Source organism: Phyllobates terribilis, unplaced genomic scaffold (assembly GCF_046119375.1).
Source record: "Phyllobates terribilis strain yellow unplaced genomic scaffold, ASM4611937v1 Scaffold_7__3_contigs__length_470593459, whole genome shotgun sequence".
Taxonomy (NCBI): domain Eukaryota; kingdom Metazoa; phylum Chordata; class Amphibia; order Anura; family Dendrobatidae; genus Phyllobates; species Phyllobates terribilis.
The window spans coordinates 117,456,640-117,469,424 of NW_027362767.1; the positions used below are offsets into that span (position 1 = coordinate 117,456,640).

Consider the following 12,785-nt stretch of genomic DNA (forward strand, 5'->3'; position numbering starts at 1 on the left):
ATTCTCGAACTTCCTGCGATGTCAGGTCAGATTCTCCCCAAGTTCTGGAAACTGATGGGTGGGAGTGTCTTGCTGTGTTGGTGAGCAGGACTCCATTCAGCAAAGCTCACACCGCTTCCGTGCATGGAGCGCCACAGCTCTCCCGTCTATCTGTATACAGCAGGGTGTATAAATGTGTACCCACACGGCTGTATACCCTGTGTAATGTTATACATCCTCCTGTATTCCCTCTATATTGTGAATGTATTCACATATCTCTTTCTCCTCACCCACCCATCAGGAAGGGGGAGAAGGGGATAGTCTTTATTGCCAGGGTTGCTGTTCTGGTGCTTTGTGCATTACTTCTATTTGCCAGGGCTGATGTTCTGGTGCTTTGTGCATTACTTCTATTCCTTGTGACAGTGTCCTGTACAGGAGCTTGTGATGATGCTGTGGAGACACTGGAGGAGGAGTGGGAGGTTTTAGGCAGACTTCCAGGGGTTGAGCTCACTGCTGGCTTGCAACCCAGTACAAGGAGTGATTGTAAATGTAGTCAGAAGATAGTAGGGGATTCCGTAGAGGAAGTGATAGCTGTGAGAATAGAGCAGACGCCAGAGCAGAGGAAGTGGGGCAGAAAGGTGTAAAACATAGAACTGGCAGAAAGGGTATATGGGGTTATTTAGGGGCATTATCTTAAAGAATTTATTTGAGCCAGGGTAGTGGACAACCTCTAACATCAAATGAGTTTAGAACATAATTCATTACATATTATGTATGATCTTTCACAGTATAACAACGGTGAAGCAATAGCAAAGATGAAGGTAAAATAGTCAAGTGTTGGATCAAAGGTTAACATTTGAGATACAGTATTTTATTTTAGGCAATTTCAGCTCGGGGTCATTAACAGAATAGAAGAAAAGAAAAATACATGCCATATACACACGCGGATAATACAGAAAGTCAAATGGCAACATGGAGCCATTATCGGTCGTGTTTGGACAAACTATTGTTCGCCCTAATGCATTTCATTATAAACGGTAGCACATCCCATGTTTACATGGGGAATGTCATCAATGACATCTGCATATCCCATATGATCTAACAGACTGGCAGAAATTGCTCATGAATGGCATTGATCATCAGCCTGCGTAAATGGAGCTTAAAGGGGTTGCCCCAAGAACAAATTACATTTTAATTAATAGATCTTGAAATAATAATAAGTTCCAGAACTGGTTGTGTTGTAGAAATGTTCCTGTGCTGAGATAATCTCATAAATGTGCCCCTGCTGAGTACTGTATTATTTGCTGAGTCCAACCATGCAGAACTGCTTCAATTCATGGTCAGCACAAGTCACAGCTCATGGACTGGAGGGGAGGCGAATCAAGGATAAGTCACTTATGATGAGCATAAAGATGACACAGACGGGGATTGCAGCTGCTGCTTTCTGATCTAACACACTTCTCCACCTGTTTTATCACAGGAGGAGTGAGTGTTTCTGCCACGTGACCAGTCCTGTGATCTTATGATAAACTGAATCAGTGACACTAACTTAAAAGGGGTATTCCCTTCTCCAAAATACTATCCCAATATGTGCTAGGTGTAATAATAATATTAGTAAATAACTCCAATTAGAAATGTAGTATAGTTCTTCTAATTCGCCATGTCGCTTACTCCATGTGCAGGGCATTGCAGCAGCTTAGGTATCCATGGTTACAAACACTCATACAGTGACATAGTTGTTAGTGGTCGTAACCTTGGCTATCTAAGCTATTACAATGCCCTGCACATGTGGTAAGCGACATAGCGAATCAGAAGAACTATATTATATTTCTAATTGGAAGTATACTAATATTATTATTACACCTACTATGTATTGGGTAGGACCTTGGAATACCTTTTTAATTTACAGTGAGCTTAGAGGGCTAAAGGCAAGGCAGAAACACTTCATCCTGTGATAAAACACGCAGGGAAATGTGTTACCTCTGAAAGCAGCAGCTGCAAACCCTTCCCTTTTCATCTGTATACTCACTAATTATAAGGGACTTATGCTTCCTCCATTGACCACGTGCTGACCATGAACTAGAGCTGCTCTGCACGGTCAGACACAACAAATTACAGTATATAGCAAGGGCACATATATAAGATTCTCAACACAGGAACATTTTTTTTTAAAACACATTCAATTATGGAACTTATTATTCCAAGATCTGATGATTAAAATGTATTTTGTTCATGGGACAACCCCTTTAAAGAAGTGGGTTTCTGAATCTGAGCTTTATCCAGTATTTTATATTCGTTAAGCCGGGTTCAGACGGGTCTATTTCACGGTCTGTATAAAGACTGCAATGTCTGGACTGACCACAGACAAATATGATTTGGGTCAGGAGACCTGCGATCGATCCAGGCACTGTGTTCTGTGAAATACGCCCGAGTGAGAACGCGGCCTTAGGCTTTATCTAAGCAAATCAATTAACAGGCACATGACTGTTACAAGTTAAGATTTCCATCAGCAAAGCAACCATTATATTGCATTTTAGTTGTATTATAGAAGTATTAGACAGTCCTTTTAGATTAAATAAAAAAAAATGCCCTACTCATAAGAGTAAAAAAAATTATATCAATGCAAAAAAACCCAAGAAGAGCATCCTGACAGTCATAAATGATGATGACACATTACAGCAGCCATAGATTTACTGCTGTCAGTAGTTCATGTCAATGTAAGGGTATGTGCACACTGCGTTTCTGGAGCAGAATCTCTCCAAATCCTCCTCAAAAACTTGAAGGTTCTGCTCAGTTTTTGTTCTGAAGACTGCAAAAAGACTCGGCGTGCAAATACCCTTAAAGAGAAAAAAAAACAAAAAACCTCCTTTCAATGGAACCTCAGACGTTTTTTTAATTTCGTGAAAACCTTCCAGGTAGGTTTTATAGCCAGCTGAGCATCTCTTCTTTATATCTCTGTGGATCGATGAAAGGTTGGTCAATAGACCGAATCATCAGTTCACCACAGAAAGGGCACTCGGCTGCAACCAGGTCGTCAATGTCTGCTTTAATTTGTTCGCGACTTTTGTGCCCTTTCCCCAGACTAATACTGTCCTCGTCCTTTGCGTGGGAGCGACTTTTGGAAGGCTGCGATGCCGCTACCAGCTTCTTCTGCAGATCTTCCAGCTTCAGTTGCTTATATTGTGGGAGGTTTGGGACAACAGTCTGCATCAGGCAGTCATAGTGAAACATGTGATTACAAAGAAAGAGATAAAAAGGGCGATTCAAAAGGGGAAAGTCACAGCCAGAACACTTGTCTTGAGGATCCACCGAGCCATACTTATTTCTCATTTCTTGCATGTCTTCCCGTATGCGCTTTGCACTCAGGGTAGCATCTTCCATTTCTTGCTTCAGCTCCTCGATATGCTGGTTGTAAGCTTGCAGAGAGCTGCAAATTGCTTCCTTAAAGTGGTCAATGGTCACAAAGTCTGGAAAGAATGGAAGAATGTCCTCAATTTTAAGAAGGTTACAGCTGGATAGGCAAACCATGGCCTTCTTCACATCCTTCTCTTCTTGAACCACATGACGAGCTATCTTTAACCACAGCTTCTTCTTAAGCTCTTCGTCGTTGGCTGGTAAATCTGCGCAGGACTTGGCAAGGTCCACATCAACCTATAAAAATTGGAAAAGAAAAAGTAACTAGTTGTCTTATATATGATCTTTATAGCTGGAATCTATTTTTGTAGTCTCAAAAGATGTTAATGCACTATTATGGTGTCCCCAATCGTGACGAATCAATGTCAATGCCCTCATATGGCAAAGTTAAAGGGGGAAAAAAAAACATATTTGGCATCACCTAGTGATGATCGAGTATGCCTCATTAACCCTTTCGGCGAGCATGCTCAGGTGCTCGCCGAGGATTTTGGCGTACTCGGCGTTTCATTCATTGTAGCTGCGCCTGCAAGTGTCATGTCTGTTAGACAGATGTGACACATGCAGAGATTGCCTGTTCACCAGGCTACAATGTATGAAACACCGAGCACGCCAAAATACTCGACGAGCACCCAAGCATGCTCGCTGAAAGGGTTAATGAGGAAAACTTGATCATCACGGCATCCGTAATAGTCAAGTCTATTAAAATATAAAATTGAATTAACTCAGTCGGAAAAAAAACTAGGAGAAAAACAAATTTGAACTGCCAGAACTTTGTTTTTTCAGCCATACTACCTCCATTAAAAATACAATAAAAAGCCATGAAAATGTATGTACCCCAAAATAGTATGAATAAAAAAATAATAACCTCAACAACTCCACCAACAGGAAAAATAAGTGTTACAGGTCTTTCAAAATTACAATTTTTAATTTCTTTTTTTTTTTTATTTTTACAAACTTGTTTTTTTTCCTCATTTAAATGAAAAAAATAAATCTATGAAAGTTTGGTTTCGTCGCAGTTGTACTGATCTGGAGAATCATGTTCATGGATCATTTTTACAGTACAATTAATGCCATAATAGGTTTTATTCTGAATTTTTTACTTGTTTTTCAGTACATTATATGGTACAATGACTGACAGAAAATTGCCTGGTCCTTGAAGGGGACCTGTTACTTGCGCCAAAAAATTGAGTTAAATGCCTTGTAAAAATCCCTGAGCTCCCCTGATTCTGTCGCTCTTTTGTGTTTTGTGCTGCGTTGCTCCATTGCAGAGATATTCACATTTTTTGCTTTTGGAGCGCAGTATGTGAAATCTCTGCTTGTAATGCAACTGAGCGTTTTTTCAGAGTCCTCTCTGGTGGTGTGCACTTTTACCCCTCCCTCCCAGAGACTGCCAATCACAGCTTAGCAGCATTTGAGACTGCTAGACCAGGTTCTAAGCTGTGATTGGCAGCATCTGAGAGGGGTGAAAGCGAACACCCCAGAGAAAATAAAAAAACACTCAGCTGGCCAGCAAAGCAGACTTCACATTCTGCACCACAAAAGCAACAAAGGTGAATATCTCTGCAATCTAGCGATCCAGAGCAAAAAGGAAAAGAGCGGCAAAATCAGGGGAGCGTGGGAATTTTTACAAGGTATTTAACTCCATATTTCGGAGCATGCGCCAGGTCCCCTTTAATAGGTCAAAAGGTATATGTGCATCATAAAAAAAGTTAAAAAACCTGCATATCTTATATTAAAAGGAAAATATCTTTAGTAAATACATTCTTGTATGAAATATAAGCTATTTTTTTTACATGAGTAACTCTCACGTAATTTATACCTTTAAAGCTAGATCCACCGCTTCTTCATAGAGCTCCATAACTTTGTAGACGTGAACACAAGCGCAATGGTGCTCGTGCTCGGCACATAGGCGCAGGGCGTATTTCAGATCGTAATAAATTCTGTTGGGGTTAGTGCCGGCTTTTTCCAGGTATAAAAGGAGGGAATCGGGTAGAAACTGTGCATACAGTGACAGCAGGTAGTTGTGAATGGCCTGCTCGGTTTCCCGAAGCTCATACACACAGAACTCCATGTACCTAATGGCTTCATTTATCTGAGTGCACGCACTTTGACTGTAATTAACAAGTGCCGGAATTAGGTTTTTCGGGTCAAGTTTTTTGCCCATTCTGACCCAAGCATCTACAACTTTTTTGGGAATGTGCTGCATCAGGACGGGCGAGAATTTGTAAAAGAGGTTTTTGTCTTGGTGCTTAGACAGTACGTTGAGGGCTTCATCATAGTCGTCGTTTTGGCAATGATGAGACACTACCCGTTCATAGTCTTCCATAAGAACAGCAAAATAAACCATATGCTCGGTGTCTCCGTGACTGGCCAAGAGATCGTATATGGATGCCCGGTTATTACTTAGGCATTCCTTATTTATTTTACTACTTAGGAAAGTCCTGAATTCCTCCCGTGTCTTCAGATACGAGCTTCTTTTTGAGGAATCACTTTCCAACAATCCAAGGCGATTCAGATACAACTCGGTTAACCAAGTCGTAAGTAACGTGACTTGGATTTTTTCCGAAGACTTAAGGTTGGACAACTTCTTTAAGAGAAACTCCATAAGTGCTTCCTCCTGTTTGGCTTCAATGAATTTTAGCGCTATCTCCTCAAAGTAGTTTTGAGTGAGGGCATAACATTTGGCGCTTTCTTTATATTTCTTTATCTGGAAACAATGTTCTGCTTCCTTGGCCAACACCACGTCCATGCATTCTGGACGATCCTTACAAAACTCTTTGGCCAGGTCAAATTTGCCCATGTTCATGTACATCTTCCAAACGTCTCTAGGTTCTCGTTCAACGTGGTACCTGAAGACTGCTCTCTCTGTATGGATCCAGATCTGACCGATAACTGGATCCTTAACCATTCTTCTTAGTGGGCCAAATTTTTCTGTGAATATGTCTTCAAACACTACCTGGCCATTTAAAGTACAGATGGCCTTTATTCGATCAGGCAGCAAGAGTAAGAAATGGAACTGTGTAATGACTATGGATATTGGCTTCTCAACGAGAGACGGGTACTCCCACACTTGGACATCAGTCAACACGGAGTCGGGCCTGGTAAAATCCAAATTTCCGTATAGCACTCCATTTCCCATCATCCAAGCAAATGACATTGGGTAGGTCCGAAGTTTTTGGGTGTAAAAGGCAATTTCACTATAACCAAGGTTTCCAGGAAATTCCTGGATGCTTGGAAGATCATCCATGGTCTGGTTAAAAAGTGGAGTGAAGCCTTGCTGTTCGGAGCCTTCGGTTATTTTGGCAGCGAACTGGAAAAGCCTTTTTCGAGTTGTTGCAATTACACAGTAACGATTTTCATACCCACAATTGATTTCTAGACAGCAAACTGGAGCAGGTCCAGTCTCTTCTTCCAGTGTGTGAAGAAAGCGAAAATACTGATCAGGGTTTGTGCCAAAGAGTCCACCTTCAGTGGTTGAGATTTCCGCCTCAAAGATTTGACCTTGGGCAGTGCCAACGAGTATAGGTCCTGTGGTCGTATCGTTCTTCTGAAACTTGTTCCAGCCGATGCTTTCAATCATGTGGCCTTTCCATCGGGAAAGTGGACGGACTTTCTGGACGTTACGATTAAGATACAGGCATTCGCTAGAGCTCAGAGCAATCACGAGGTGCGATCCTAAAATGAATACAAATCGCACTTGTATCAGAGACAGAAGTTACAAACAATGCATAAAAACCATAGAGTATTACTGCTTTAAAGCTAATATTACACAGCGTTGGATACAAAATACAGTTTTTGGGTTATGTATGGACTAACAAGCTCCATCAGCAGTTACAGCAGATTTAAAGGGAATCTATCACCAGGTGGTTGTATCTAATATGAGAGCAGTATGATGTAGGGGCAGAGACGCTGATTCAAGCAATATGTCACTTACTGGGCTGCTTAGTGTAGTTTTTATAAAATCATTGGTTTTTCAACAGATTATTACTAAAGGACTACTGCTGCCATGTAGTCCAATCACACCCCCACCAGTGATTGGCTGCTTTCTGCCCACACACAGAAAAACAGCGAAAATGCTGTAAAAATGCTGCAATTTGACCACGTTTTTTTGGAAAATCACAACCAAAAAAAAAAAAAAAAATTATGAACGCAAAGTTGGAGCACAACCTAACTCTAAGCAACAGAATAAAAAGTACAAGCACTGCCAAGGCAGTAAAACTAGATGTCTTTAGTTTCTATTAGATTTAAAGGGGTTGTCCACTACTTGAACAACCCCCTTCTCAAATATCAACAGCCACTGATTGGCGACAGGGACATAACTTCACACAAGCCCCGCGAAAGCCAGCGCCGTCACTGCTGGAGCAGCACCGGAGGAGGGAACATGGGAACTGAGAAGGGGCTGACAATCCCTTAAATATGAGTGCCATTTAATCAATATTAAAAACATATTAGCCGTTACCTGTAGGATCCAAAAACACCTTGTGAACCTTGAAATCATCCTTCCGACCCAGTTCTACCTGATTGGGCTGGTCAGCCTTCACCAAATCGATCCTTCAGGAACAAGAAGTACAAAAGTGAGGAACATGAAATAATGGAGGCCAAAACTATCTTCTGAACCCTGCAAATATTGTGTGACCGACGCGTCATATCACAGGGCTGGTAATGATGGAGTGGGTGCATGAAGCCCAGATACACAGGAACATTTTATTGTTTGTTTTTATTTTGTACTCGTTTGGGATACATCATTATTTATTTAGGCCAGAAGTCCTTACCTGTGGTGCTTGGCCATCCATTTGTAGTGGCCGCCGCTTGTTACTGCACATCCGCCTCCTATTCAATTGAATGAGAGGCAGATGTGCAGTACCCCCACTGCAGCCACTACAGATGGACGGCCAAGCACTGCAGGCAAGGACTTCCGGCTGCTGCCGCTGGCACCGATCACAGCTTATGGGTGGGGGTATCGCGTTCGGGACCCGGCCGATCATACACTGATGCCCTATCCTAAAGCTAGGGCATCAATGTGAAAGTAGTGGACAACCCCTTTAACACCTTCCGTGCAGACAGTTTGCTGCACTGCACTTTATTCTCCTGATTCTAGCTGACAGTTTTTGGTTGTCTTAGAGTTTATAGGATTCAGTAAGCAGATTAAATTGCATTTAAATATAACTTATAATCATGTCACATAAAATAGACCTGAAATATAAAGCCAACTAATGACCAACAAACAAAACAGTGTAATAAAGTGCCAGTGCTAAAGGTAAAAGTTGGTTTGGTCTCACCAATATATTTGAGGTTATTCTATCCATTGCAGGCTTGTACAGCAGGAGCAGAAAAGGAAAGACAAGATAAAGGGGAGAGGGATATTTTCCTCTATCATCCCCTGTCGTACCTATGAATTGCTCCCACCCTAACATGGGCAGTCCCCAAGTGTAAGCCTTCTAGATACTACCCACAATGAATATGTAGGCTCCCTACACCTTTCAGTACCTGTGATCAGAAGTTGGTCAGTCAGGGAGCTGTAGTGGATGTAATTTTATATCCTAAGCTGCTAACCTTACAATTAGGTCAGCGTCCGACGCCATTTCTGGTCCTTGGACCATATACAGGTCAGTTACATTTACCTGATTTTTGTCTTACAGTTCACATTGCATAAATAAATCCCTGTACCTAGACACCAAGACCCTGGCTAGAGGCGAGTGGGCCGATCTACTAGCTACAGCTTCAGAGATTGGCAGAAAGCATCAATGTTAATCCAGACATTCCTCCATCAGACATACCGGAGTATGGTCTCCTTCCCCAGGCTCATGCAGAGCTGACTGCTGCACACCACCAGGCTGTTAATGTTTTCTGGAGGAGTAAAATCAATCCTCTGCTTATTGAATATCGGTGTCTCTTTCTCTAAGCGAGCGTTCACATAACCTGAAAAAGAACAAGTAAGATGTTGAAAATATTTTTGATATCTGCATGCACTATTCAGACGTGTACACATTATTATTGTCACATTCATCTTACATTAGAACGGCAGCATTAAAGGGTTAGTCTGACGTCACTTTTACAGCATCACACTAGTCTGGGTGGGAAGAGGGATGGGGGCACTGCTTGATTGACAGATTGGACCAGAAGCATTATTACACCGCTGACCCCAACTGTGCTGAGCTGATGCTGCAATATGAGAAGGGCTGAAGCCAGCAGGGGTGGCGCCAGCAATACCTGCCAGTTTTGGTGCAGTGCTTACAAGCTCTATTGGAATGAGCTTGTAAACACTGTACACGTTCGGTTGCCGCTGACAGCAGCAGTGGTCAGTTACCTAGGTAACAAGCTGTAAGTAAATAAACTTGTAATAAATAAATAGTATTTACAAGCACGGCGTAACAATACCCATCAATGAGGAAGGAAATGTCTTAAGGATGGACATTTATGGCAAATCCACAGCTGGGACTCGCATCCAACTCCAGAGCAGCGGTGAGCGGAAGCGGCTCTGCCCATTCATAACTATGGGAGATTGCGGCACGCCCCAGAATCTCACTGCGCCCAGCCGCCACACGCCCGCCAATCTCAGCGCGCCCCTCCGCCGGACGCCCGCCAATCTCACAGCGCCCCTCCGCCGCGCGCCCGCCAATCTCATATCGCCCCTCCGCCGCGCGTCCGTCAATCTCACAGCGCCCCTCCGCCGCGCGCCCGTCAATCTCACAGCGCCCCTCCGCCGCGCACCCGTCAATCTCACAGCGCCCCTCCGCCGCGCGCCCGCCAATCTCACAGCGCCCCTCCGCCGCGCGCCCGTCAATCTCACAGCGCCACTCCGCCGCGCGCCCGTCAATCTCACAGCGCCCCTCCGCCGCGCGCCCGCCAATCTCACAGCGCCCCTCCGCCGCGCGCCCGCCAATCTCACAGCGCCCCTCCGCCGCGCGCCCGTCAATCTCACAGCGCCCCTCCGCCGCGCGCCCGTCAATCTCACAGCGCCCCTCCGCCGCATGCCCGCCAATCTCACAGCGCCCCTCCGCCGCATGCCCGCCAATCTCACAGTGCCCATCCCCTGCTGTGGGTCTTACAGGATGCTCCACGCTGCGGTCAGCACACCCCGCCTGTGAGCACAGCCAGGTGATACGCGGCAGTACACAGGCACATGTGGCTGCGCTGACTACAACCATTCCGTCTACGGCGCCTGCAGACCACAGCGGACACATCCTAAGGGATGGAGCCACGCACCAGACAGCGGGATGCCGGGGCCCCGGCTGTGACTTGGGAAGTTTGCACGGGACAGAGAGTTCTCGTATTCTTCTAGGATGGAGGCCATGCTCGGTACCGACACTCCCGAACAGCAACCGCACAGCTGGACCAGCCACTTCCGGTGTGTCTCTAAGTCACGTGAAAGACTTGTCCGCTCAGGCCCGCCCTCCGGAAACGTCACGGTCACGTGGCTTTCGCGTCAGTGCACCACGTGACCTTTTGTTTCGCGTCAGTGCACCACGTGACCTCTTGATTACCGCTGTCGTAAAGCCAGTTGTATCGAGTCTATGAGGGCGAACAGTCAAGAGTGTATTATGGCGGCTCCTCTCCGGAATGTGCGGGCTCCTGGCCTAGACTATGGGCTGCAGGGGACCCAGTAATGAAGGGTCTACAGCTGGGGTGGGCAGTGAATCTTTCCCAGGGGCCACATGAGAGGCCCTGACTGCTATGGAGGCGGAAGTAATCTTAATTCCTTATAGTACTTAACCCTTGAGATGTGACACACAGGGAAGGCTTTGTCAGACCTCCATGTTGCCATAGCATCCTTCAGCTCCCCACAATCGCGCTGCGGCAATGCCAATGGGCTGATAATAGAAGCAACCTCCCTTTGTCAGACTCCTTACATGCTGTTTTCACTATTGACAGCGGCATATGAGGGGTTAATGTGCTGAGATTGGCACCTTGTCCGGTGTCAGCACTTGGAGCAGAAGCTTGGCTGTGCTGTACAGCCGGATCCTGCTGCAGATGGCGCAGGCACAACTCCTGAGCCCGTGCCATCTGTCTGATGTAACTACAGGTCTCTTGGCATACAGATAGGGAAGGAGGTAAAGCCAATGGTGCTATTCACATATCCGTGTTTTATGTGATCCATGCATCTGCAAAAATAATCCCGATGATTTGTCCTATTTACTCCATAAAAAAACACTGATGGTAAAAACGGACCAAACACTGATGAAACTCAGACTGATTTTTGTGTCAAGTCAGATTAATGCCTTGGGGTGTTTAATGATCTGAGTACCTGGGTGCAAGGAAGGTGTTTTTCTTTTTTTTTTGCTGCCTCATCAGGGAGGGTTGAGTGGGATTTATTCATTTATTTATATACAGTGTTCAGCAAAAATGAGTACACCCCCTTTGAAAAATAAGATTTTAATCAATATCTCAATGAACACGGCCAATTTCCTAAATTTTGACATGACCGAGTTTCATAGAACATTTTTTTTCACCTACACAAGAAACCTATGTAGGCCTAAGGGACCTATTTAGGCCTAAGGGACCATTTGATAATTTAAGATCTGAGTTAAACGCATCTCTGTTCTCCATCATGGGATATACCATTTCAGTTACAGGTCCCACACCAGATTTTTTTCTAACTTCCAAGACTTTGCCCCAAACTGAACCTTAATATGGAACGAGCTCCCAACAGGAGTTTTCCACCATCGCTATATCAGCTCCATCCTTGGCTGGTGAGCACCATGGGGGTTAGGGGTACATTAAGGTCAATGTTTGGGTGGACAGAAAGGGGACCCCCATGATGACAGCTTGGGAATGCAATCTTATGGGATTAGTGTTATATAAGATCTAACTTTTGGGTGGACACAGAGGGGACCCTTGTGGTTCATCCATTTTTTTCATGAACAATGAGACATTTGAATCATTTTTTACTTTATTAATTAGCAGAAGATTCGTCTGATCATTGACAGGGAAACTGTCAGGTCCTTTATGCCCCCCAAACCGCCCCCAGTACCATGTAAGTCATGAAACCTACACCCCCCACATAGTGCTGTAATGATAAATACCCCAACAAATGTATAGGCTGTACAGCCAGGAAATTGTAAAAACGTATTGCTGAGCACTTATCTCTTATTACTAAAAAAAGGATCTCGCTCCAGAGCAGTAAAACATTTCTTTACTAAACATAATGGGGATGGTTCTCATTTGCGGTTACATGCCCAGGAGGGGGGAGGTGGCAGCAGCAACTTATTTACGGGAAGCTTTCTAGATACTGACTCTAAACAACAAGTTCCTGTCACGGGTGTGTCAGAGGTGACAGACAGTCGCCCTGCAGTTCGTTGCAGGAGATCTCTACGTTTGGCATTACAGACATCTTAGATGAGAGGCTGTCTCTAGGACCTAGCAGCTACCTCCCTCTGGCTAATTATCTCTCT

At 44.4% G+C, this 12,785-nt stretch overlaps 1 protein-coding gene across 1 annotated transcript; it reads right to left on the bottom strand.

Moving 5' to 3' along the window:
- Positions 1-828: 828 nt before the first annotated feature.
- Positions 829-10,796, bottom strand: VPS18 (VPS18 core subunit of CORVET and HOPS complexes). The gene is made up of 5 exons (XM_073639106.1): positions 10,600-10,796; positions 9,171-9,312; positions 7,853-7,944; positions 5,213-7,068; positions 829-3,630 (listed from the first exon to the last, which is right to left on the bottom strand). The coding sequence occupies exons 1-5, from the start codon at positions 10,685-10,687 to the stop codon at positions 2,902-2,904; spliced, it is 2,907 nt and encodes a 968-aa protein (XP_073495207.1). The 5' UTR covers positions 10,688-10,796; the 3' UTR covers positions 829-2,901.
- Positions 10,797-12,785: the final 1,989 nt, after the last annotated feature.

What these genes read in the sequence shown, in the direction of transcription:
- VPS18 (XM_073639106.1), bottom strand. Translation starts at nt 10,687, where the DNA reads ATGGCCTCCATCCTAGAAGAATACGAGAACTCTCTGTCCCGTGCAAAC. An exon ending in GGGAAGGAGACCATACTCCG is followed by an intron (nt 7,945 to 9,170) that starts GTATGTCTGATG and finishes TTGTTCCTGAAG; the next exon opens with GATCGATTTGGTGAAGGCTG. An exon ending in CGGTGGATCTAGCTTTAAAG is followed by an intron (nt 3,631 to 5,212) that starts GTATAAATTACG and finishes CAATTTTTATAG; the next exon opens with GTTGATGTGGACCTTGCCAA.